At 32.8% G+C, this 27,040-nt stretch overlaps 2 protein-coding genes across 2 annotated transcripts in view; one reads left to right on the top strand and one right to left on the bottom strand.

Moving 5' to 3' along the window:
* Positions 1–1,269: 1,269 nt before the first annotated feature.
* Positions 1,270–2,333, bottom strand: LOC140435745 (uncharacterized). The gene is made up of 2 exons (XM_072524464.1): positions 2,322–2,333; positions 1,270–1,737 (listed from the first exon to the last, which is right to left on the bottom strand). The coding sequence occupies exons 1-2, from the start codon at positions 2,331–2,333 to the stop codon at positions 1,270–1,272; spliced, it is 480 nt and encodes a 159-aa protein (XP_072380565.1).
* Positions 2,334–12,126: 9,793 nt separating this feature from the next.
* Positions 12,127–27,040, top strand: part of LOC140435556 (uncharacterized) — a 31,220-nt gene continuing 16,306 nt past the window's right edge. The window contains exon 1 of the mRNA XM_072524305.1: positions 12,127–12,411. Within this exon, the coding sequence (XP_072380406.1) occupies positions 12,364–12,411 (48 nt within the window). The 5' untranslated portion in view covers positions 12,127–12,363. The remainder of the gene's footprint in view (positions 12,412–27,040) is intronic.

Raw genomic sequence — 27,040 nt, 5'->3', positions numbered from 1 at the left:
AAACTTGTTTCATTTTGATGGATAGTTTGAATATGATTTGGTGTTAGATACCCAACCTTATATATGTTGCTACAAAAATTATTTGAGCGGAAATATTATTTCAGTGTAAATATTTTTATATTTAATATATGGTCTTCAATCAAAATTGGTGCATTTGATGCAGGCTTAATGTCTTTATAAATACCATTTTACATAAAATTATGAATTGCAATAAACGCATTAATAATCTATTAAGTTATATAACACTTATATATTTTGAATATTAAGTTTTTCTTTTTATGATGAAAATCCCCTTAAGCGGCATCTCAATACTACAATCTGATCAGAAGGATCAATTGTTCTTTTCGATATAGTCAATAATGTTTTAGTTGTTTCTAATTTTTAAGCTATGAATTATAGTGGTACTGACAGTATTACAGACTTCCAACTTTACTTGACTTCTCAGTAAAATTAAGAAAAAAGTACCTTGAAACTAGGTTTTATATTCTTCAATAAGCGAATATGTTTCTGAAGAGACTGGAATGTGAAAAACCTCTATTGGGAATATAAAAATGTTATATTAAATGTTTATATTGTTCTGAAGCTAAGTTTTGACATAAATAGTTTATTTACAAATTTGCGATTAGATAAAACTTAAAAATAATTAAAACAAAATTAGAGAATAATGATACATTGGCAACTAGAACAAGATCAGGATTAATGGAGTTGTTATTATGCACTGATAATACATATTTCCAAACTGTTAATAAATTCTATAAAAAAAATTTTGTTCTAGCAATTGTCTCTGCTTTATGGTGGAAGGATACTGGATATGAGACTCAGGTGTATAGAAAACCAATACGCACCAACAAATTTTTAAATTGCAAATCAAATTACATCAATAGCAAAAAGGAAATCATTAAGTCTTTATAAGATAGAGCCAAAATTACTTGTTCTAACGAAAATTTTTTCTTAGAAGTAAAACATTTATTACCATCTGTCTTATTAAAAAATAATTATCCCTTATCGTTTATAAATAAGGAATTTTCAAGAATAGACCGAATGGAACAGAACAACTTACATAAAACAACAATACATAAAACGATTATCGGAAAAACAAAACAATAGAAAATAAATTTAACATTTTAGCAACGTCCGCAAGAACAAACACATTGAGATCTATAAATATATCTAAAACTAAACCTAACAATGAGGAAGCCATTTTCGGCTAATGGTTGTAAGAATAAGAGGCCTTAGGGGGACATTGGACTTATGGATTTTTGAAAGAATTTATATTCTTGGAATTTGAGATGATTTTTCTGTGGGTATAAGAGATTTTTTGATGTCTGGAGATAGAGTAGACTTCTTTATGATGGGTTTGGTCGTGTTTTCTAGATAGGTGGTAGGATCGTATGGGACTCGTTTGTAGTCTGTGAAATTAAGAAGTTCGAACATTTTGTCGAAATAATTAGAAGAGTTGAGAATAACGGTGGAATTACCTTTGTCGGCCGGAAGGATGACAATGTCAGGGTAGTTATAAAGTTCTTTGAGGGCACGTCTTTTTGAAAGACGGATATTTGACGGTGTGGGTTTAGAAGTACGGAGAATTCTGACCACATCTTGTCTGGCAGCTTCGGCTTGGTCAGAAGGAAGATGAGAAATAGCTTCTTCAGTTTGACAAATAATTTTCTCAGTTGGGATGGAAAGAGAAATGACAGAAAAATTTATGCCTTTTGACAGAGCTTTGCTAGCTGCTATCTGAGAAATTGCGTAAAACAGTATAAGGTTGTTGATTAGAAATAGGCTGTGGATTTTGCTGACAAATAAGTTGATTCAGTTTGCGTTTCTGAATTTGGGTTTTGTTGTCAGAAATTTGTATCAGAAGTAAAAGAGATATGATTCTCCAAGACTAGATGTAGACATGCAAAAGTTTACGATTTTAGCAAAAGCCTTGCTATAGCTTGGACAAATTGAAATGCCAAATTATATGGCGCAAGAGCACTTTTTGTCAAACTTTCCGTGTATGGATCGGTATCAATAGAGACTTAGAACGTTATTTCTGCATAATTCTGCGTCGTCAGAGACTCTGAGCTCTGACGACGCAGAATACAAATATATACTCATTAGGGTCGTTGAATTTATTTTGCTTATTTCCCATTTTAAGTGGATAGCAACACTTCTGTAGTTTCAATTTCAAAAAATTTCAAATCCAGTTAAAAGTCAATTTCAAGTTAAAACAAACAGATTAAAAAAAACTGAAACAACCAAGTAGGAGCAATAGAAATAATAAAAAAAATATATACAAAATTATACTCGAATACAAGCAAGCATACATCGGATACCAAAAAAGGCATGAAGATAGACCTTAAAGGAAACGTAGTAACTTTTTGATATTGTTGATTAAATCATTAATCTTCCTGCTAATTTATATCGTACTATATGTGTTGACGTGAAAATTCATGTTTATAATAACTCTTAATTTAGCAAACTATTATCTACTTTACATACTTTTTAAATAAATTATACATAATGAAAATTATTTGCAATTTTCCATCTCTGAAAAACTGAACAATCGAAATTGGATGAGTATTAACACAGCAACAAGATGTCTTGATGTGTTAAATATCACGCACTTCCGTTTTGCTTTTTAAGTATTATATATAACCTAACGACCGATTATTGATTTGATAGAGTTGTTTTGATTTATCAACATGAAGTACATTGTGATATTTGCATCTGTTTTTTGTAGCCTGGTAAGGTTATTTGCTTTTTGTTTCATATAGTTCTATTTGATCCAGGCGTCGGAATCGTTACTTTTTCTATTATATGATGATAATATATATACTATATTTGAGTTATATCTTGTTTTATATTTTTTTCTGTCCATATTGTCTCCTGCGTAGAATAGCGTGTTATTTCATTTTGTTCAATACTTTAAAAAATGTTAAATTGTGTCGTAACTTTTTTTAATTTTCCCAATTTATTACAAACCATAAAACACCAGTTTAACGAGAAAATTATAATTAAAGAATCTCGGCAATCGGTTTTACTAAAATATTATCAGCAAATCACATGGAATCTCATCAAGTTTTAGAAGAAAATCTTATGGAGTATAAGAATACTTGTGGAGTTCTTTGGGTATGCTTTTACCTGAAATTAGGAATCTTCTCCCTTACGATCTAAGGATCTCGAGTTTCAGGTCATGCGCTATGATAGTAGTAGTGGTATTAGGTACATACCAGTGAGCGTTAGTCATTATCTTGAATATTCTTTAGACCAGAATTTTTCTAGTATACTACTACTATCGGTTTACAGCGTTCTCCGACGCCTTCCGACTCCTAACCGCCATTCTTCTCTATTCAGCCATAGGCCTGGAGGGATTTCTCTTTCCTCTAGTTCTTTTTCAATTCCCTCTCTCCAGCTTTTTCTCGGCCTTCCTCTTTTCCTTCTCCCTTGTGGTGTCCACGTCAAAATCTGTTTTGGAATCCTGTCATCTGGCATTATCTGTACATGGCCGTACCATATTAACTGTTGTTTTTATGTCATCAACTATTGTATGCTTGACTCCCATCATTTCACGTATTCTCTCATTTGGTATCCGATCTCTTCTTGATTTTCCTGCTGCTCTTCTCCAGAAGTCCATTTCTGTTGCTAGTAACAGTTTCTCTGTTCTTTGTTTCATTTGCCAAACTTCGCTGCCATATGTGATTACACTTTTAAGTATGGTGTTGTATATGAGTTGTTTGTTCGCTTTAGATATTGTTTGATCCCACAGAATTCCGTTCATCATGGATATGGCTTTTCTACCCTGTATGTTTCTGTCTTTTATAGCAGCATCGAGTGTTCCATCTTGAGTTATCTTCATACCCAGGTACTTGTATTCATTTATTTTTCTAGTATACCGGTACTAAAAATTGATGAAGTTTCATAGAGAAAGTCCAGATAGTTGATGGCTTGGAGGAAGGTCATTTTGTGTCTTTGACAATGTGTGACTTATCCAAAGCTTTTGACTGTGTTTCGCATGAATTACTGTTGGAAAAAATGCATAAATACGGTATTAGGAGAAACACTCTTAATCTATTTAGATCATACCTAACAAATAGAAAACAGGCAGTTTTTCTTAATAACAGCTATTCTGAGTTTAACACTATCGAATATGGTGTACCTCAAGGTTCGATATTAGAACCCACTTTGTTTCTTATTTATCTGAATGATTTATTTCACTACACTTTTCCTATAAAATGTGTTTGCTTCGCAGATGATACAACTCTCATAAATACTGATATTAATCAGAATAATTTAAAAATTAAAATAGATAGTGATACCCAAAAAGCAAAAAACTGGTTTTCACATAATGGGCTAAAGCTAAATGAAGAGAAAAATCAGAATTTGATTTTTAGTTCTGATTGGAAGTATATTTCAAGAAATAGTGTTAAACTATTAGGAATATTTCTAGACGATAATTTGGATTGAAGTGCTCATATAGATTACTTAAGTTCTAGACTTGCTACAAGTATATTTTTAATACACAACTTAGTTTATATGATTCCTAAAAATACCCTTAGAATGTGCTACTTTGCATTATTTCATAGCCATTTACAGTACGGAATAACTGTTTAGGGTAATTCTTCTTACGCAGATCGAATTTTTAAATTACAAAAAAGAGTAGTGAGGATACTTGCAAGAGCAGAGTATAGGGAACACTGTAAACCTTTATTTCTGTATTTAGGTATTATGCCATTACGTTCACTATATATATATATATATATATATATATATATATATATATATATATATATATATATATATATATATATATATATATATATATATATATATATATATATATATATGAGACGCTGATTGAAATTCATGCCAACAAAGGTAAGTTTAACATAAACTCCAACGTTCATGATCACGATACAAGATCTAGAGATGCTATTAGAGCACAACGTTTTAGGTTGACAAAGAGCATAAAAAATTCGACTGATGTTAGTTTGCATAACTTTTTACCAGATGAAGTAAAAAGTCTTTACTTGTTATCGTTTAAGCTTAAAATCAAATCACACTTTTTAAAACATTGTTTCTATTCAAAAACGGAGTACCTAAATACAGCTTTTACAGTTTTTTATAATTCCATAAAGTGTGTTTGTCGTTTTTTTTTTAATTGTTAATATTAAATTTATACATGTTTGTAATGTTTAAATTCGCCAAAAATTTTATATGTTTTATATGTATTGTAACTATTCCTTTGACTTGTCAAAAACAAAACTATTTTTGTATATTGATTAAATAAATTCTATTCTATTCTATTCTATATTTTTCCCGGATGTTTTATAATATTTTTTTTGAGGACTTATCTTTTTTACTTTGCGCTTCTTCTGTAGGTTTAGAGATGCCCCTAATCAACAATTTTTGGAACGTGATATGCAGTCAGCAGCTTCATCGACAATGCTCTCAGTAGCTTCTGTTATTGTAATAATAGAATCAAGTTCTTCTTGTTGTTCTTCCTTTTTGTACGTAGGCTTTAAAGCCTGTTTCCTCTTCAACATTAGCCTCCTAAAATGTTTAAATTATCTCACCATCTTTTTCTTGGTCTGCCAATACTTCTTCGTCCATTTGGTGACTTATCTTGTGCTATTCGTACTATCCTATTACTCTGCCATTCTACTAATGTGTTTATTCTACTCCTGTTTCCGTTTTGTCACCCATCCATTTATGTCTTCTATATTGATGCTCTTCTTATGTTTTCGCTTCTCTCCCTATCCATCAGACTTTTCCCTAATATTTGTCGGAGTATTTTCATCTCTGTTGTTTCTAGTAGTCGTCTCGTTTTAGATATGTCAGGACTTGTCTCCGCTGTGTATGTTAATATAGGTCAATCGGTTTCTTACAGTTATCACATTGGAGCTTTTGATCGGAGGTAGATATAAGCTTCTGATAATTAGCGCAAAACTAAGCATTGGGCATGGTCTACATTGTGTTAGTTTTAGATGTGGAAGATATAAATTGTAAATAAAAATGTACTCATATATTCTTCTTTTCTCTTTTAAAACTAAAGTATTCACAAGAATTTATGCCACTACACCTTCTTTTTGCTTTGAAGAAACAGTGCGTTCATTATCGCTTATTAAAAATTTACTATTTTTAGATAAAAATTTGAAATTACTGAGAGCACAATAAAAGCGTAACGTGGTAAGGCTGTAATCAATGTTAATTTTAACACAAACCCTATTCATTTTAATATTAATATTGCATAGTTAACAATTTTAATACAGACCATATTTTTCAGATACATAAATTGATTTGACATATGTATTTGTTTTTAGAAGACAAGTATTTCTTAATCTCAGCGACCGATACGTTGAGAGATAGTTAAGAGACATACAGGATTAGTATTTTTTTCATTAAAAGTCTTGTACAGAAAATTTGGTTAATAGGTCCTTCCTTTTGTCTCCGAGCTTTTTTTAAACTTAATACTATCTTACGATGCCTAATATAAGGCCAAACAAGGCATCCTTACCTTTTATATATACGCTTCCCTTCCATATACCATACACTAGATAAGACTGGAAAGTCTTATCTAGTGTATGGTATAATTAATTATTTTTCTTAATTTCTATTTAGAATATAAGTAAAAATGTTAGTGTAACCTTTTGCATACATCAGAATTGAAAATTAACATAATAATGGTTTTCAGGCTAATGTATTTGTCTCAGGACAAATGGATATGGGCAATATGATGGACAGTATGATGGCCATACCGGCCAAAGCGGCGTCTATACCATTTGATATGGCTTTTGCTCCGATGAACTCTGCAGCGAAGGCATTCGGTACGGCTATGAAAGACATGGGATTGGGCGGAACTGGTGCGGCACAATTTAGTGCTGGAGTTTCAGGAAGCATGGATCCATCCAAAGCAAAATAGCATCTATCGAACAAAAAGAGTTTTTGCACTTTTTATAAACAACTTTTTACGTACTATAAATTAGTAATATACACCAATTATTCCTGATTTTATTAATAAAATTTAGTATATTTTAGAGGCAAGTGTAAATTATTACGATTTTTAATAAAAAATTTTTAAATTCATTTTTTCTTCTATGTTGTTTCTTTTCTGTTGAAAGTTTTTGTGCGGGCAGAATGTTATTAATCCTCTTTATCAATAAATAGAACTATACTAAAACACCAATAATAAAAAATATATAAAAATTAAACTAAGGAGTAAAATTGCAAAAATTGAAAAAAAAAATGTCGCAGTATTTTTAAAAGAGTTTTAAATAAATAGCAAATACCGACGTCAAAATATCGTTAATACATAATAATTAATGCCTCTGGTACAAAAAGGAATTAACTCACATTTGGTTATATTTGGAAATTTAATGTTCTGTTAATAAGGTTAGACCTTATATCCAACTTACAAAACAGAAATATGTCCTACAAAACGTCAAACAATATGGTACAATAAAAAACGACCTTAATAGGCCAGTAAACGAACATAAAATACAGCGATACCGTGTTATTTATCACCACCGAATTGCATGAAAATTTGGATGTAGGTTCTACTTACTCTCCACTTCACTTTTGGACTTATTCCGTTGGTTGCTTTATATTTTTAAGGATTGAGAACTACCCTTAATAGAAAAAAAATTTACTGTTTTAATTTTTTACCACATAATTTCCAGTCTTATAAAAACCAACCCTGCGAAGAAATTCAAATGGTAGTATTTTTTTTTTAAATTGAAACTATAAATAATATTTTTTTCAATCAAAATGTTATGAATTTATTTTATTTTAACTTAAAGAACAACCCTTATGTGCCTTAATGGTTCATTATGTGTATCTTACGATGCTCCAGTTTACGCGTTCTGATATCTCCTAAAATATTTGATTGGTTTTTTACTCCTAACTCGGTTATCTTTTAAGCTATGACTTAAAACACCTATTTTACAGGTTTTTTAAGGACGGTAAGATCATTTAAATATTTTTTAAACCCTTATTTTTGAAAGGGTTGTAGTTGAATGGTATTGAACGAGTCACTAATCACGAGTGTATGCAAATTTTGAATAGCCATATCTTAACCAATTTTTATCCAAAAAAAACAAAAAAGAAACCAAAATGTTCAAACAATTTAGACCTATATTTTTTTACTTCTCAATATTTTTCGTATCATTAATATTTTTTAAGTTATTTTGAAAAAAAGGCATGTTGTTCCAAATTTAAAAAAAAAATTTACTTTAAAACCAATTTTTTTTTAAATTAAGAACCATGAATCGGTGAAACCTACAGATGATATAAACAATACAAAAATAAAGTAAATTGTATACCCCCTATACATTCAGCTCACTTCCGCGGCAGTAAGTATGGAATTGAGCAGGGAAGTTGGCAGGTTGAATATGTAAATACGTCGCTCGCGCTGCATTACTCATGCCACTGTCGCTATCGTACGCTCCCTTTGTTGGAGGTTTTTTTAACGGAATTCAAAGGACTTGCAGTGCGAGTGACAGTGACTGTTTACATGCTGCTCGCTGTCTTGTCGGTGCACCGACTTATTTGTTTATTGTTTGGTAAATTTTTCGTTAACTGTGGTTGAGTGGAGCAATGACCAAGTGCTGAAGTTTTTAGAGCTATATGCTAGTGAGAGATTGTAGTGTACACGATGCGGTTTGTCCTTTAAATTTAAATTTTGTCCTTTAAAACAATATTAATTGCTTTACAAACTTCCGGCACAATTGTAACGAAATATTTTGCCTACCACATAAGGTATTATTATGGAGGTTGAAAATTGGGGACAGAAATTACTACTACTACTATCGGTTTACAGCGTTCTCCGACGCCTTCCGACTCCTAACCGCCATTCTTCTCTATTTAACCATAGGCCTGGAGGGATTTCTCTTTCCTCTAGTTCTTTTTCAATTCCCTCTCTTTAGCTTTTTCTCGGCCTTCCCCTTTTTCTTCTTCCTTGTGGTGTCCACGTCAAAATCTGTTTCGGAATCCTGTCATCTGGCATTCTCTGTACATGGCCGTACCATATTAACTGTTTTGTTTTTATGTCATCAACTATTGTATGCTTGACTCACATCATTTCTCGTATTCTCTTATTTGGTATCCGATCTGATCTTGATTTGCCTGCTGCTCTTCTCCAGAAGTCCATTTCTGTGGCTAGTAACAGTTTCTCTGTTCTTTGTTTAATTGGCCAAACTTCACTGCCATATGTAATTACACTTTTAAGTATGGTGTTGTATATGAGTTGTTTGTTCGCTTTAGATATTGTTTGGTCCCACAGAATGCCGTTCATCATGGATATGGCTTTTCTACCCTGTATGTTTCTGTCTTTTATGGCAGCATCGAGTGTTCCATCTTGAGTTATCTTCATACCCAGGTACTTGTATTCATCACAGTGTCTAATTTTTGTCTAAATTAGACACTGGGACAGAAATAATTGGGGTTTATTTGGAGTGGATGGGTCGTGGATAAGTGAATAAATCAATGGGATTGGATTAGGGCAACTACAAAAATGAAACAAAGGAGTACACGCCGCTTCGAGGAAACTTCCTGCTGGATAAAAGAAAAGGTTCTTCCGTTCTAAAAAACACAAAAGAGAGGTTAGGAGACTTTTCTAAAATAAATAAACAAAATGGTTTAGAGAAATAAATTAAATATTTATTGTTGTCTCACCACAAACAGTTATAAAATATAAATGGCACAAAAATACTATATTAATAGTTACAAAGATTAATACCAAAATAGCAAAGAGAAAACTTACTATATCCTATCCGTTTACAAACTCTTAGAAGTTGGAGATACTACAAAAATTACAATTGTTACTGGGCTATAAATTGTAGCAGAAATAAATCATTACAAATAAAAAATTATCTTTACAAACTCTTATGAAACCAATTATTAATAAAAATGTTTATTCTTATCTCTCTCTCTCTCTCTCGCTCTCTCTAAGAAATATATTCAACATTGACCTCTCCATTACTGGGACACTTGTATCTTATTGATTACTTTTCTACTAAAGGTCAATGTTTCATCTCCATACGTTAGAACTGGGAGTACTCATTGAGTAAAGATTTTTTTTTCAAGTCTTATTCTTCTTCTTTTTATATAGACATGACTCTGTCTGTTTTTCAATGTGCCTCCAGTAAGTTGTCATTCCATCGTTTGCATGGTCTTCCTACAGATCGTCTTCCTATTGGGGAACCGTCTCTTGCGGCTTATATGATCGTTTCATTCTACTCTTCTATTTCTTACCCAGTTTTTGATGTTCTCCACCTTGCATCTATGTCGTATATCTGTACTTCTAGCTCTGTCCCATAGTGTCTTACCATCAATTTTTCTAAGTGTGTTCATCTCTGCTGTTTCTAACATCCTTTTTGTTCTCTCTGTGTCAGGTCTTGTTTCTGCCGCGTATGTCATTATTGGTCTGATGACTGTTTTGTAAATTCTGCCTTTCGTTTCTTTCCCGATATTTTTATTTCTCCATATTGTTTCGTTTAGGCAGTCTGCCGCTCTGTTGGCTCTATTCACTTGATCTTCCACTTCGGTTTCGAGCTTTCCGTAGCTAGATAATGTAATGTCTAGATATTTAAACTCCATCACTTGTTCTAAGATCTGACCTTCCAGCTCCAATTTACATCTTAGTAAATTTGCTGTTATAACCATGCATTTTATCTTTGTTGGGGAAATTAACATGTTAAATTTTCTGGCGGTTATATTAAATTGGTGCAGCATACGTTGTAAATCATCTTCACTTTGAGAGAGTAGTATTGCGTCGTCTGCATAGCAGATTATTTTAAGTTTTTTTCTCCCATTTGGTATCCTTTTGTAGTTCTTACTTTTTTGATTATTTCATCCATAATCAGGTTAAACAATAGAGGACTCAGGAAATCTCCCGGTCTTATCCCATTGCCAGCTTCAATAGGGTCGGTTAGTTCTTCTTCTACTTTTACTTTTATTTTGTTGTTTTGGTAGATATTTTCGATCGTTATGATTATTTCTAGAGGTATGTCTCTTGCATCAAGTAGATGGAAAAACTCCCAGTTTTACATAAGCTGCCCTTGTTAGTCCTAATCTCTTTTTAACTCCGTTGTTTCATTATCTTTTGCCCAGATAGTTATAGGTTTATACTTGTTGAATTTTCATTAGCATTTGCGCTCTCTCTCTCTCTCTCTTTCCCTCTTTCTCTCTCTCTCTCTCTCTCTCTCTGGAATATATTCAACATTGGTCTCCATTACTCTCTGGGACACTTGTATTTTATTGATTACTTTTTTGGTAAAGGTCACTGTTTCTTCTCCATACATTAGAACTAGGAGTACTCATTGAGCAAAGATTTTTCTTTTTAAGCACATGGAAAAACTCCCAGTTTTCCATAAGCTGCCCATGTTAGTCCTAATTTGCTTCCTTGTGCCTTACTCTTAAGGAAGGCTGCTTGTTCTTGGTGGTAGTTATTTTCCACTTTACTCTTATGTAATGTTGTGATAATGCTGGTTTCGAAGGTGATACTTTTTCATTAGATGCATATCTTTAATGCAATATTATACCTTAGTTGATATATTAAGATTAAAAATTTCTGTACATATGTCGACTCTTCTCTAAGCAGTTACAACGTAAACCCTTAAAACATGTACGGTAAATAAATTGGAGGCTTTTAAAATGTGAATATACCGGAAAATCCTTAATATTTCATGGACATCGCATACCGCATAGTAAATGGAAAAATGGAGAAAAAGAGGGGACTAGTAAGGAAAAGACTATCGTGGCTAAGAATCATCGGATAAAGGACAGGGCTAAATTTTGAACAACTAAGAACAGCTGAAGACAGAAAAGAATTTGCAATTGTAATAGCCAACCTTCATTAAGAAAAAGAAGAACTGCTTTTTTGCAGCCTCATTTATATTTGTAGTTTTTAATTTACTTGAAATTTACGTTCTGAACAAATAAATTTTATTACAATATTCATTTTTTTTAAAACCCACTTTTGGCTCTTGATATTGTAATTAAGGTAAATGTCAATGCACACTAAATAAAAACACCTACCTAATAACCTTATCTGTAAAGCTATCGTTTTGGTTATTTATATCATTGGTTATGATACCAACAAACTTATCTGTGTTTATATCCGTAGAAAATTAGTCAATATCTCTAACTAACTTTCATTTGAACGCAAACGGTGTTTCTCATTAATATACAGTCTTGAAGTGAAACGGAATATGCCTGCAAATGTTTTCAGTCTTGTTTATGGATTTGTGTAAATACCACTTGATAAGAACATAAATAGATATAATAATATTCCTGCGGTAAATAAGGGAAGTAATATTATAATACAACTCACTAATTAGTTATTAGTAGACGGAACTTTAGTGAAAATATAAAGAGAATATGGCTTTAGCGATGGATGTATTTGTTTATTGTATTGTACTATTCACGGTAAGTGATTTTTTGTTGTAATTATTTTCTTACGATCTTAAAAAAGTGGGTTATAACTGTGTAGATTGTTGTTTATATCACTGTTAACCTTTAACTACGGGCGCCCAACCATGAATCTCAAATACGGGCGCGGTGTACTCTATACACCAGTTACAAATAGCTACAGAAACAAAATTTTTTTAATAATTAGAACTATATTAAATTGCACAACTTGTGTTTAATCAATAATTAGTTATTATATAATAAAAATAAAAAATAATTCAAAATGGTAAACCAGTGAGAAAAAACGAAAACAGTAATTTATTACATATTGAAACACCAACCTAAAAAATATGTGAAAATTTTTAAATTTTTAACTAGGTAGAAAAATAAACACATACGAGTCTTTATTCACTTTCGTCTTCTTCCTGCTTATTTGAGTTAATACACTCAGGACAAATAATGGTGAAATGTTCTTTGCAAACCATTCTCCTGCATGTCTGACAGGAAATGGTTGTCACTCTTGCTGGCGGTTCTTCTTCTTCTTGTTCCACTACAGTAGCTTTATATTTCTTCAGGAATAGTTTTAAATCTAAGGGCAAACTCTGTATTTCACTTGTTCCGAAAGGTGTGGTCTCAACAAAGATAAAGATAATTCCTTTAAAAATATCCTTCTATATTTTTGAGGATTGTTTATATTTGCAGCATTATACAGGATTTGGCTGTTAATTCCCGCAATGTTTAGGAGCTGAAAAAATATAACCATCGGCCACCTTTGCGTTCTCCTCGATACCGAGTATGTACCGCACATTTTATCTACTGTGTCGACACCTCCTTTGTGAGAATTATAATCTAAAATTATATTTGGCTTTTTTTTTCTCCGGATTTACTGCAAAATCATTATGCGTGGTTGATATCAAAGGCACAGCTTTATTTTTTGCAGGGACATATGACACTATAGTTACCTCTTTTTAAAATCCGAAAAGGGACGATCCAACTTCTCTTTCTTTATGTGGTAGGAACTCCAACGGCAGTTCCCGTTTATTTTTCTTTAGTGTTCCAACCATTGTTACTTTATCTTTCAAAAGATCATTGGCCAATGAGTAGCTTGTGTACCAATTATCACATGTCAAGTTCCGGTTTTTCCCTTTCCAGTCTTGAAGTAAACGATGTACAATATCAGCAGGTTTATTTGATTTGTTGTAAGGTCCTTGTCTAATTTCTAACATAAAATGTCTGGGCATCACACAAGACAAATACTTTTAACCCATACTTTGCAGGCTTGGACGGGATATATTGAATAAAACTGCATCTACCATTAACAAAGTGCTTGCGTAACAAGCTTATCAGTTTCCTTGCGTATCCCTCTACTATTTTTGTCATCAAATCTTAGAGCAGCAAGCAAAAGTAAAAATCGAACAGCACTCATGCACGGTCTAAATATTTCTAAGCCGGTTCCGTCTTTAGTCCACAATTCAAGAAAATGTGTATGGTTTTGCTTTTTAGTTCCTGCAAGAAGTAGTAGTCCGATAAATGCCATAATTTCTATTTTTGTTGTGTCTTTAGCCCGTCTCGGCCGGTTATACTTTATTCGCATATTTGCAATTTTCAAGTTTGTACACTCAACTATATTTTCAATAATGTTGGCACTAAAAATTTTTTCGAAAGCACTTCTCTCATTGGTAATATCTCTAGCACTCAGCTTTGGCCCAGGAAGTATTTTTACAATATTTTTGCTGGAAGTTTTGCTACATTTGCTCACCACTGAATATTTATACCACTTTGTTTGTTTATCTTTCGCTATAAAATACTCATCTTATCACTTTCTAAACTCTCACCATCGCTATCGTTATCTGAATCAAAAGACTCTTTATCATTTACTTCTATCTTCGACTCAGTGTTATAATCGTTGTCTTCCGTAATTTCTTCCTCTTCTTCTGACGAACTAGCATAACCCCTAATGCTCCCCTAACTTCTTCCTCAGGTTCTTCTTCCAACAGTGCTTCAGCCATAGCTCTAAGCTTATCTTGTGTGAGACTTTTAGGGTTTCTAACACGCACTCGATCCCTATAAAAAATATTTCTCCTAAGTTTCCATTTCAGATTTTTGTATAAAAAGTACAATGTAACATTTACTATACAGAAAATAACTCGTTTGCAGGTAATTTAAAGTTTAACATTCGTTAAATTTACTTACATAACTATGGGCGTGGTGTACTGAAGGCACCGTTCGGGAACTCACTTTGATATTTTTTTATCAGAACTCAACTATTCGATCAAAAATCACGTATAGACTGTAACAGACAATGGTTGATACTATACTGATAGGTTACGTCGAGCGCCGTAAACGCAGAAAATAGTTTTAAGAAACTGCAACCAACTTAACACGCATAGTGTACTGTGTACACTGTAGCCCGTAGTTAAAGGTTAAAGGTGTATCCACACTGTAGTCGTAGACCTACAATCAAGACTGTTTGTTTGATATATTGTTTACAAAAATAAGAGAAACTTTTAAAATCAGTCTGATTTTTTTTTATGTACACAAATATACCCGCATCAATCACTAAGGATTATTAGCGGGGAGACACACAAAGTAAGATACATATTGTTACATAAAAATAGTTTACAATTTGGTATATAGTTTAATGATTTTGAGATAATTTAATAAATATGTTAAACTTGAAATCAGCTCATTTTTTAAATTTTCACTTAGGGCACAAGCGATCCTTTCGTTCTTGTATACTGGACAGTCGATAACTATATGTTTCACTGATAACTGAGTATTGCACTTAGTACACATCGGAGCAGTCTCCTTGTTGAAAATATGTTTATGCGTAAGTAGAGTATGTACTATTCAAACTCGATTAATGATGACTTGGTCTTTTCTATTACTTGCCAAGATGAGTGTGGTGCCTAGTTGATCTAGGCATTCTTTTAGTTTGGTGGCAGTGTGATCCCAAGTAGTCTGACATGTTCTGTCGATGTAGCCTTTGATGTTTACTTTGTGATCAGTACAAGGTATTTCATTTGAAGACTACAGGAAAATAATTTCATAAAATAATAACATTTTTGGTTTGGTTCATGAGAACATTTTTAAAATTTAAAACTCTGTAATTATATTAAAGTACATCTTACAATCACTAATAAAAAGAAAAACAAATTATATATTGGTTGTTGGTTTACGTTTTAGTTTTTTTTTTTAATTTGTATCGCATATTACTGGAATTAATTGTTTTTTATCCGTCTACATGGACTTAAAAAGTTTTTCCCCTTTAAAAAAGGACTTATCACATTATTACCCTACAAAATCATTGGCTGTCTAATTTTTTGTAAAAAATAAAACACAAATAGAGCAAGTATATTTTTAATGGCAAAAGTATTAAATGGAACATTCATAAAAAATCATTTTACAATATAATTTCCAGTTTTCCAGTTATTGACAATACCCTGCAGTCTTCTTGTAGTCACATACTTGTAACTATGGTTTTCTATTGTTTTTCCCACATAGTTTTATTGTATACATAAAACCCAATCTTTTGATACCTCATACGACACGATCCAATAAAAATACGTCACAGTGCCTTTTGACGCGACGCCATATTTGTTTTAAGAATTGACTCCTTTCACCATTTATATTGATACCTCATACCTTATGATTCGTCTAGCCGTTTTCGAGCTGTACGACTTTGCGACCAATTTTTCTATTTTGGACCTTGGATTTTCTTATGGTAATTTACATGGAAAAATGATCAATTTCGTACTAATAGTGAGGTTGTTACCCTTCTTTAAAAACCCCGTAGATCCCTAGGAGGTTCGTTTGGTTTTTTAAATTTATTTACAAGAATATTAACTTTACCTCGTGTTTATCATGAAATGGCACAAAGGAACATCTTTCACACTGGTTTCCCGTTTTATTTTTACATAATAACATAACAAGTATAATAACAATAAACTCAGAAACCAGCCTCGAGTTTTCTAGCCCTTTTTGGGTGTACAGGAACCAGGGTAACCAAGCCTGCTAAATATAAGTTTATTTCATCTTGCATCTTCCCAAAGCTTTTTCTTTTCTTAAAGTTTTTCGCACTAGCACACAGTAATTTATCATTCGAACACTCACCCTATCTGCAATTATTTTGATTATCAGATAAAATTATCAAACGTTGTAAAGAATCACGTTCACTTTAAAGTAAAACAAACTGAGCACTATCATAATCTTCAGAACAAAGAAACTGAAAGCATCTCTAGAAATCAGGTTATCCAATGTTGCATTCCATTGTAGCCATTCCATAGCCGTAGTCTAATTTACTAGGATTACCTAGAGCACTAAACCTTTAGGAGGCATTGCCTAGACTTATCAACATTTTCCCCTGTTTGGAATGGATATGTCAAGTTCTTTCCCTGTACAGGGTTTTGTCAAATACTTACATCTTTTGACTTATCAAGTTATTACTCTGTATTGTGTTACTGTTAGAAACTATGTGATTAAAGCTACAAAGTAATATTGAAAACGAGAAATGTCAAAAATTGGACTTATCAAGTTTTTTCCCTGTGGTCTTCATTTATGATAGCAATATTTTGGTCGGTTATTGCATTACTTGCCAGAAAGTCCACTTTCTCATTGCCACTTATTCCCATATGGGAAGGTAACCAGATGAAAGAAATGTCTTTTTGCTGAGCCTGTAGATGAGTTAATTCTTCCTTGATTTTGAGAAATATAGCGTGAGTTGTATATAACTGTTTTATTCCAAGTAATGCGCTCATTGAATCGGTGATAATAAATAAATTTGTTTTCATAGATAAAACTACATTTTTCTATGGCCTATTGAATTGCCGGAAGTTCTCCGGTATATATACAACAATTTGTTGGAATTCGTATGGTGGACTTAATGTTTTCGCAGATATAAGCTACAGTCTGTTTTTCATCACATTTGGAAGCATTATGAAGATTGGTTTGGTTGATGGAGATTTGGATATTAAGTTTTTAAGGGCTTGTTGGATAAGGAAAGGACATGTGGAATCTTTGGGGAGCTCTTTTAGAGTATCTATTTTTGAAGGTTTGATCATCCAGAGAGAGAAATTTACACAAATAGGCATAATAAGACTGAATCGTTCTTAATTAAGATTAATAGGTTTTATTGGCTTAGGAAATGGTAGTATTTTTCTTACAAAGTTTCTGTAATGATCGGAAGATACATTTGTTCTGCGAAACATTGCTGAGTAGGCTACGTTGCTTTTGTCTGCTGAAATTCTACCAACGTAATTTGTGACAGGAGTTGCCTTCGTTGGCTTAAGGGAAATCGTGGGCTTCGTGGGCTTAAGCCAGAACTTGTAAGCTACTTACTGGACTGTTTCTTGTGGCACCTAAAACTAATCTCAAGCATGTATTTGGAATGAAGTCAAGTTTTTTTAAGATGTTCTGTTAGCAGTATCGTAGCATAAATAGTCGTAGTCTAATTTACTTCGTATTAATAATCAGTATAGAGTAAGTAAGGTTGTTGTATCAGCCCCCCAAGAGGTATTTGAGAGCATTTTTAGGTGGTGAATTCTGGATTGGCAAGAAAGTTGCAGATTGGTTATGTAGCTCTCCCATTTTAAGTCACGTTCAAAAGAAAGTCTTAAGAAATTGATTTATTCTATATATTTCAGGATAACTCCGTTTAATGTTATTTAAAAATTAGGATAAATTTTTTTTTGCTAAAAATTAAATAAAGTGTCTTTTCACCAGAGAATATAAAACCCGTATTTTGAGACCAGCTTTCAATTGTATGTAATGCAGTTTTTATTGTATGTGATCTTATAGTTACATTGTTTGTTATTAGATAAATCACCAAGTCATCTGCATATTATCATCATCATGACAACTACACTCCTAGCGGATTGATTGCCGCCTCTTAGGGCTATGCCGATTCATTTGTCGCGGGAATCGATCCGCAATAACATTTTGGTTTTACAATTGGTTGTGTAACTTGGCGTCTTCTACAATATTTCTCCATTCTTTCCTATTTTTACTTATGATTTTCCAATCTCTAACTCCCATCTTATTAAGATCCGCAATTATCTAATTCTCCCATCTCATCTTCGGTCTTCCTCGTGGTTTTCCTTATACTGGTCTCCATTTAGTGATTTTTTAGGAACTGTTTCTGTATTTCTCCTTTCTAGATGTCCCATCCATCTAAGTCTCTCTACTTTGATAAATCTGATGATGTCTTTTAATAGTTCTCTTACTTTATATTTCATTACTTTTCTAAATTTATTATTACCTAAGTTGAGTCGGCCTGCTATTCTCCGAATTATATTTTCTCTTCTAAAATCCTCAATCTTTCTTCATCTTTATGTGTTAGGTACATAACTTCAGCACCATATGTGATTACTAGTATAATTGCTGCTCTGTAAATTTTCAGTTTAGTATTCTGAGAAGGCTTCTTTTCTTTGAGGAAGTTGTTGTATTTCCCGTAAGTTCTGTTTCCTGTCAGAATTTTTTCATTTATTACTATTCTTCTTTTATTAGTTCCATTAACGGGGACTCCAAGATATTTAAAGTGTTCTACCTTTTCAAACTCATATTCCCTAATATTTAAACTTGTCACACTAACTGTACTTTTTCTGGGGCATATTAGGTATTTTGTTTTATTTTGATTTATTGCCAAACCCCTCTTGAATGCTTCCTTGCATACCTTCGCAAATTCTTTCTTCAAACTGTTTAGGTTTCTACAAATCAGTGCTATGTTGTCAGCGTACGCCACAATTTGCGACGTCAATGTTATAATTGTACCTTTTATTTTAGCAGATCTTATTGTTTATTCTATAGCAACGTTAAATAGTGACGTTCATAAAAAGTCGCCCTTTCATACTCCAGTTGCTATTTCTATATTTTTCGAGATGCCGTCGTCTGTTGTTATTGCTGCCGTCGATCCCTCCATTGTCATTTTCGTAAGTTTTTTGAGTTTCTTTGGGATATCTAGGTTTTTCATGTCTTGTATTAGGTCGGGTCTTGACCAAAGTCTAGCAAAGTCTAGGCAGTCTAGACTGCCAAATGCTTTCTTAAAATCTATGAAAAGAATTTAAGTCGATATCATGTTCGTAACACTTCTCAATTGACCGTGTGATTATATGTATTGCGACTATTGTTGACCTTCCCTCTCTAAATCCCTGCTGGTATTCTCCTATTTTAGTTTCAATGTATTTTGAGAGTTTTTGTCTGATTATTGATGTCAATATTTTGTAGTAGCTGTTTACCAATGTTATTCCTCTATAGTTGTTACATAGTGTGGTATCCGCCTTGTTTTCCATTTTTTGGGCATTCTTTCTTCTTTCCAAATTCTTATTTTTAGATTGTATATTTTTGGTTGCAATTCTTCTCCGCCTTGTTTTATTAGCTCGTTTGGGATTTTGTCTGGGCCTGCTGCTATCTTTTGCTTCAGATTTCTTATCACACGTAAAAAATCCTCATGTGACGGACTCACAATTTCGTTTTTATCATTAAGGTATACTTCCGTGCATTCGTGAATGCCTTCTTTAGCTTTAAATAACTCTTCACAGTGTTTCTCCCATATTTTGACATCAATCTTAACTGTTGATTTTTTCTTGTTTTGGGATTTTGTATAATTATATAGCTTTAATTTTTCTGAATTGAATTGAAATGTGAACTTTTATTTTTTTCCATGTTTCTTCTATATTGTTAGCGTTTGAGACTTTTAAATTTGCTTCCATCTCTTTAGAATAATCTTTCTGAATAATATATAACTCTAGTTTCCCTACATTCCACTTTTTTCTTTTTGTGTCTTGCTTTGTGTCTTTAATTATTTTCATTTCCACATTTTCACACCAAGTTGTCAGAATCTGCATTTGCACCCCAATATGGCCTGACATTTTGAACGATTCTCCTCCACTTTTTTTAAATCAAAATATGATCTATTTCATTACCCCTAAGTTACAAAGCATTCATCTGCATATAGGCTAGTAAATACAGGTAGCTTTATTTAACTTAAAATACTATTTATTGCAATTAAAAAGAGGATTGGACTTAGAGTAGATTCTTGTGGAGTGTCGTTTTGAAGTAGTCATCTCGAAGTGTCTCTCATGTAGATCGAATAATTCTAACTCAAAAATTTCGTGTTGTTAAAAAATTTTCTTTAAAGAACAATATATGCCCTTGAACATTCCAATCTTGTAGTGTTTTTAATATAAGATGTCTTCATACTGTGTCAAAAGGTTTTCTTATGTAAAAAAATATGGCAATATGTTGTTTATTGTGCAGAAAAGATTCATGTATAACGTATAACTGACCCAAGTGTTATTAGATTGTCTGTTGTGGATTTACCCGTTCAAAATCCACTTTGTCATAGGCTTATTAGGATATTGTTTTCGAGATGTTATTTAAGAGAATAATTAAGGATTTTTTCTAAATCTTTTGATTTATTATATTTTATGTCTTTATGATTATATATCGTCTTTTAATTTATTATTGATTGGAATTACGGTTTACTTAACTTGGTGAATAAATATATTGTTAAAAATGTCAAATAACGTTAGTGTTGCATTCAGAGAAAGATTTCACAAAAAAAGAGGGTGAATATCATCAGGTCCTAGCATCGAATTTTTTTCACTTAAACAAAATTCTAATTCCTGAAGACTTACAGATTTGTTTATTAGATTGTCGCTCTCGGTGATTTGTATATTTGAAGACTCCATTAGTTTTTTGTGTTCTAGAAAAGATATTCTATAATTGGAATCACTGAAATTGGGTTCAAATATATATATATATATATATATATATATATATATATATATATATATATATATATATATATATATATATATATATATTAAATATATATATATATATATATATATATATATATAATATATATATATACTACTACTAAGGATTTCCACAGTTTTCACTGTCTTCCTTCACTCAACCGTTTTCTCCAATTTTCCCTGTCATTCCAGTCTCCATCTCGCAGGGTTCTTTTCTCCATAGCCTCGTCGATTTCATCTCTGAATGACCTTCGGGGTCTTCCTCTCTTTCTTCTTCCAATCGGGCTCCATTCTGTGATTTTATTTATCCAGCGTCCTCTGTCCGCTCTTCTGACGTGGCCGTACCAGGATAGTCTCTTCTCCTCTATATAGTCAATTATGTCTGATTGCACTCCCATTCTCCGCTTAATCTCTGCGTTTTCAATTCTGCCTCTTTTTGTAAGTCTACAGCTTCTCCTCAGGAACTCCATTTCTACTGCTCTTATTCTACCTCTATTTCTCTTGTTTATTGTCCAGTTTTCAGACCCATATGTCAGGATACTTCTTGTCAGGGTATTATATATTCTCTTTTTTGTCTTTATCGTAATGTTCTTATCCCACAACACTGAGTTTAGTTGTCTTATACAGTTTCTTGTTTGTCTCAGTCTATTGTTTATATCTTCTTCTGTTGTTCCCTGGTTCGATATTATGGTTCCTAAATACTTGAATTTATCTGTTCCATTTATTTGTTTTCCCTCGTCTATCTCTAGGTTTCTCATATCCTTTGTTTCTGTTGTTAGGTATTCGGTTTTCTCTAAGTTTATTTCCATTCCGTTGTTTTTATATTCTTCTTCTAGTTTTCTGAGCATAAAGCTGAGATCTTCTTCATTTTGTGCGATGACTACTTGATCGTCGGCAAAACTTAAGGTGTATAGCTATTCGTCTCTTACTGGTATGCCCATTCCTTCGCACTTTCTCCTCCATGGTTTGAGTGTCTTTCCAAGAATATTTTAAACAGAGTAGGGGATGTAGCACAGCCTTGTAGAAGACCTTTTGTCGTCTTAAATGGATTGTAGGCTTTATTTCCACATTTAATAGCTACTTTGTTTTCTTTGTATAGTGCTTTAACTGCTTTTATTAGTGTTTGTCGGATTCCGAGATCATTCATTGCTTCCCATAATTTGACTCTAGGTATTGAGTCATATGCTTTCTTTAGATCAACAAAGGCCAGATGGACCGGTCTACCTTTTGCCATTTTCTTATCTATCAGTTGTTCTAATGTGTACGTATGATCTAGGCATGATTTTCCTACTGTGAACCCTGCTTGGTCTTCTCCAATTTTTCCTATTATTTCAGTTTCTAGTTTTTCTTTAATAATTTTCCCGTAAAGTCTACCTACCGACGATATTATACTAATTCCTCTATAGTTTTCACATTTTCTCCTGTTTCCTTTCTTATGTATGGATGTGATGTATGCTTGTGTCCATTCCGCAGGTATTTCTTCTCCATTTAGTCCTCTTTCGAACATTCTATGTAGCATGCGGAATAACTTTTCCGTTCCGTTTTTAATTAGTTCGTTTGGTATTCCTCCGGGTCCTTTGGCTTTTTTGTTCTTCAATGTCTTGATTGCTCTCTTAACTTCTGCCAGGCTTATTTCTATCTGGTCGTATGCCCCATTTCCTGCATGTTCTATATTCTGTTCCTGAAATTGGGGACAGTTTTCTGTAAGTAGTTCTACGTAGTATTCTTGCCACTCGTTTTCACTAATTTTGCCGATCTGGGTTTTATATATATATATATATATATATATATATATATATATATATATATATATATATATATATATATATATATATATATATATATATCTATCTGCTAGTATTTCTGGAATATCTTCTTGCCTAAATGCATTTCATTATTATAGGATAAAGTATTTATACCTCTAAGGTATTTTGTCCCTTTTATTCTGCGGACTTTGTTCCATATGTTGCCTAAGGGAGTGGAAGAATTTATTGAAGACACGTACTTTTTCAACCTTTCTCATTTGCCTTTTCTGATTAATTGTCTGCTTTGAGCTCTGAGGTTTTTTAAAGATTAAAAGGTTATCGTTAGTTTTATGCTTTTTGTAAACGTTGAAATCATATTAAGACAAAGTGATTTCTTGTGCAATTCCGTTATTTCACCAAGGAACTGGCTGTCTTTTACTCGGTTTTGTTTCCCCTCTGCATTTTTGCTGCAGAAATAATTATATTATTAAATAATTCAAGATTTAGATTTGTGCTATTGACTTGAAGAAGAAAACTGGAGTACTTAGGCCATGTTATGAAAGGGCAAAGATACTCATTATTGCAGCTTATTATGCAAGGCAAAATTTAAGGAAAGCGAAATGATGGAAGACGAATAATATCGTAGCTTAAGAACGTGGGGGAATGGTTCAAATGCAGTAGTGCAGAACTATTTAGAGTGGCAGTCAACAGGGTCCGCATAGCCATGATGATTTCCAACCTTCGATAGAAGATGGAACAATAAGAAGAAAGAAGCTGTTAACTTGTGAATACGAATAGTGTTGGATTCCGGATCCATTAATGTTTCCATACATTCTTGATATTCCTTTTGTGGTTGTACTTCCAGCTACTTATATGCACTAATTTTCTCAGTAGTTTGATCATGTTTGCTAAAGTTATGTATATTTTATGTGATAGTCAGTTTTTATTTCATTAATTGAGCTACTTGATGATGATAAGGAACGACAGTCGGAATCTTGGTGTCCGACTATGGAAATGTATAGCCGATATGATCTGTTGTCGAATTAAATTAGAAATGAATTAGGAATCAATGCATTTTCTAAAGGACTTTTAACATTTTTCTTCTAAAGCTGAGCTCGTTTCTCTATTCCGGGTCTTGCAATCTTACTCGTAAAAACGTCATATTGCGTCAGCGATTAATCGCTGGGCAGGGGTTATTAGTCTTCTTATTTAAATCTTGTTACCATCAATATTTATATTTGTAGATAAGAAATTGATCGATTACGGATTTAGACGAGAGTTAGATGCAAATGCGGTTATTTGCAATTCTGAATGCCAAAACAATATTTTTGGTCTGTACTATTTATCCAACTTTTGCATATTCGAAAACTTTTATTCCTGGTATTGTTAAAATTATGATACCTTGGTCTTTTGAAGGATGTTTAAAATTGTTTAATTCATGGGAGTAAGATATAATATGTGATGTAGTGGGTGCATTTTATGAAGTAGTAGCTAAACCTAGTTCATCTAGCTTCCCACTGAAGATTTACATACATTGGAACAGGAAATCTGAAGTCGGATCTGGCCACTTAACAAAATTAAACCTGTAGCCTAATTACTTGAACCAGCAAAAAGTTGTTATGCTTAATCAATAAGTTGAATGGAAATCCATAAGGTATTTGCCTTTTAAACTTTTCTGATTTTGAAGGTTAATAATAATGTAGTTTTGTACTCACAGGTTTGTAGGATTCTCAGTGCACTGTTACCTATAACTTTACGTTGTAAATAGTATAAAAATTAAAGTAAATTTTTAACTACTTGAAATTATATTAAATTTGTCAGAACCGATATAAAACTATCTGAGCTGCTCAGTATCAAAGCCGGACGCAGTCTGATTTTAAAATGTGTGATATTAAAGTGTCTCTTATTCTTGTCAACAATTCAACCTCTTGCATTGTTATACGAAATAGTATGTTAGGTTCTGTCATGAAATTTAATCCAGTAAATGAAAGAAATTATTACATGAGGTTAGAGGAAAATTATGCAACATCTCGATGTTATAACTTGAAACATTTCTTATAGCTTAGCCTGAACAATAAATGGCACTCACTTCTTATGGAAGATTTTAATCCTCACACAGAAAAAGATTAAATGTTCAATCAGTAAACACAGCCCCCACAAAAATTGCAATAATAGAGGACTCTAATTTCGCAATATTAAATAATCTTATTAAATCAACGATATTAGTTCATAAAATATTCATAAGAAAATCTGGGTTTCGAATCAAAGAGTAACGAGAATTCAAATTAATCTAATACATCAGAACAGTTTTTAATATTTTGGTTTTTTGGCTTCTCATAAAGCCAACAATCAGTTAGCGAAATATTAAGTTAACAAGAAAATAGAATTGTTGTAATTATCATCATCATTCTGGCTTTACAGCCCTGCGTGGGTCCTAGCTTCCTCAAGAATTTCTCTCCAGTCGTCCCTGTCCATCGCTTTCCTCTGCCAAGCACGTATTCCCATATTTCTCATGTCTTTATCGAAGTAATCAAGGAACCTTGTTCTGGGTCTTCCTCTTCTTCTCTGGAAAATGGGTCTATGAAAGAGCGTTTTTCTAGCTGGGTCAATTTGTTTCATCCGCATTACATTATTGAAACATCCTTTTAACATGTTTTCATTACTTTTTGTAGGAGTCCAGCTCTCTGAACCATATGTTAGGACTGGGCGTATTATTGTTTTATAGAGTTCTATTTTTGTATTTTTGGACATAACTGTGGATGTAAAGAGAAAATTAAGCCCAAAATAGCATCTGGTGGCCGTTCAAAGTCTGCGGTTTATCTCTGCGGTAGTATTATTTTCAGTATTAAGGAGCGCTCTCAAGTATACAAATTCGTTTACTGCTTCGATGATGTCGTTTTTTCTATAACAAGTGGTTGCGTGCTTATTTTCATATACTTCGTTTTGTTGGTGTTTATTATTAAACCTAATTTTGTAGCTGATACTTTTAATGCTACATACGCCTCTCGTGCAGCGTTTTCCGTTCTCCCAATAACATTGATATGATCAGCATAGGCAAGGATTTGTACTGATTAGTTATATATTAAACAAATAGTTGTGATATGTGATTTACGTATTACTTTTTCCAGAGCCAGATTGAACAGTATACAGGAGAGAGGGTCTCCTTGGCGCAGCCCATGATTTGTTTTAAACGGTTCTGACAGTTTCCCTGAATTCGTACTCTACATTCAACTTTTGCAAGAGTTAGTTTGGTATTCCTAGCTGTTTCATTGTTTTGAACATTTCTCTTCTATTCACAGAGTCGTAGGCTGCTTTGTAGTCTATAAATATGTGATGAGTATCAATGCTATATTCACGTGTTTTTTCTAAAATTTGTTTCAGGGTTGGAATCTGATGAATTGTTGATTTACGATTTACCACCTCTGGAACCAGCCTGCTATTTTCCTACTATCCGTTCTGCATATGGTGCCATACGGTGACATAGTACTGTGGATAATATTTTATACACTGCATTTAGAAGCCTAATTCCTCTGTGGTTAGAGCATTCAAAGATATCTCATTTTTTGTGTATGGTGCAAAGTATTCCAATATTTCAATCATTGGGGAGGGATTTCTGTGTCCATATTTTTTATAAGCTGCTGTAATGCCATTATGGGATCGTGGCCACCTTTTTTATATAGTTCAGCTGGGAGATTATCTATTCCAGATGATTCGTTTCTGGCTAGTTTTTTAACTGCTTTAACTTCAAAAACTGTTGTTGGTGATTTCTCTTCGCTCCTGTCTGTTTCCCATACCTCATCTCATTCGTCTTCCAGGTTTTCTTCTTCTTCCTCTATATTAAGTGCCTGGTTAAAATATTCCACTCATCTATTCAATACATCTTTACTTGTTGTTAATAGTTCGCCATTCTGACTTCTGCATTGTCTTGGGGTTGCCTTGAATTCTTTTCTGTTGATGTTAACTTTCTTATAGAATGCTCTTAATTCTTTCTCTCTGTTGAGGTTTTCTATATATTTAAGGTCCTTATTTAAGTGGTCGCGTTTTTTTCTTTCGTGTATCCTTTTTGTTCTGTTCTCTTTGTCTGGTAATTCTCTACAGTTGTTCTAGTTCGTCGGGTAAGCATCTTTCCGTAGGCTTCATTTGATC

The sequence above is a fragment of the Diabrotica undecimpunctata genome, chromosome 3 (genome assembly GCF_040954645.1).
Source record: "Diabrotica undecimpunctata isolate CICGRU chromosome 3, icDiaUnde3, whole genome shotgun sequence".
NCBI classification, from domain to species: domain Eukaryota; kingdom Metazoa; phylum Arthropoda; class Insecta; order Coleoptera; family Chrysomelidae; genus Diabrotica; species Diabrotica undecimpunctata.
Note: the sequence above shows the minus strand (reverse complement) of the source record. Positions and strands in the feature narration are given on the sequence as shown.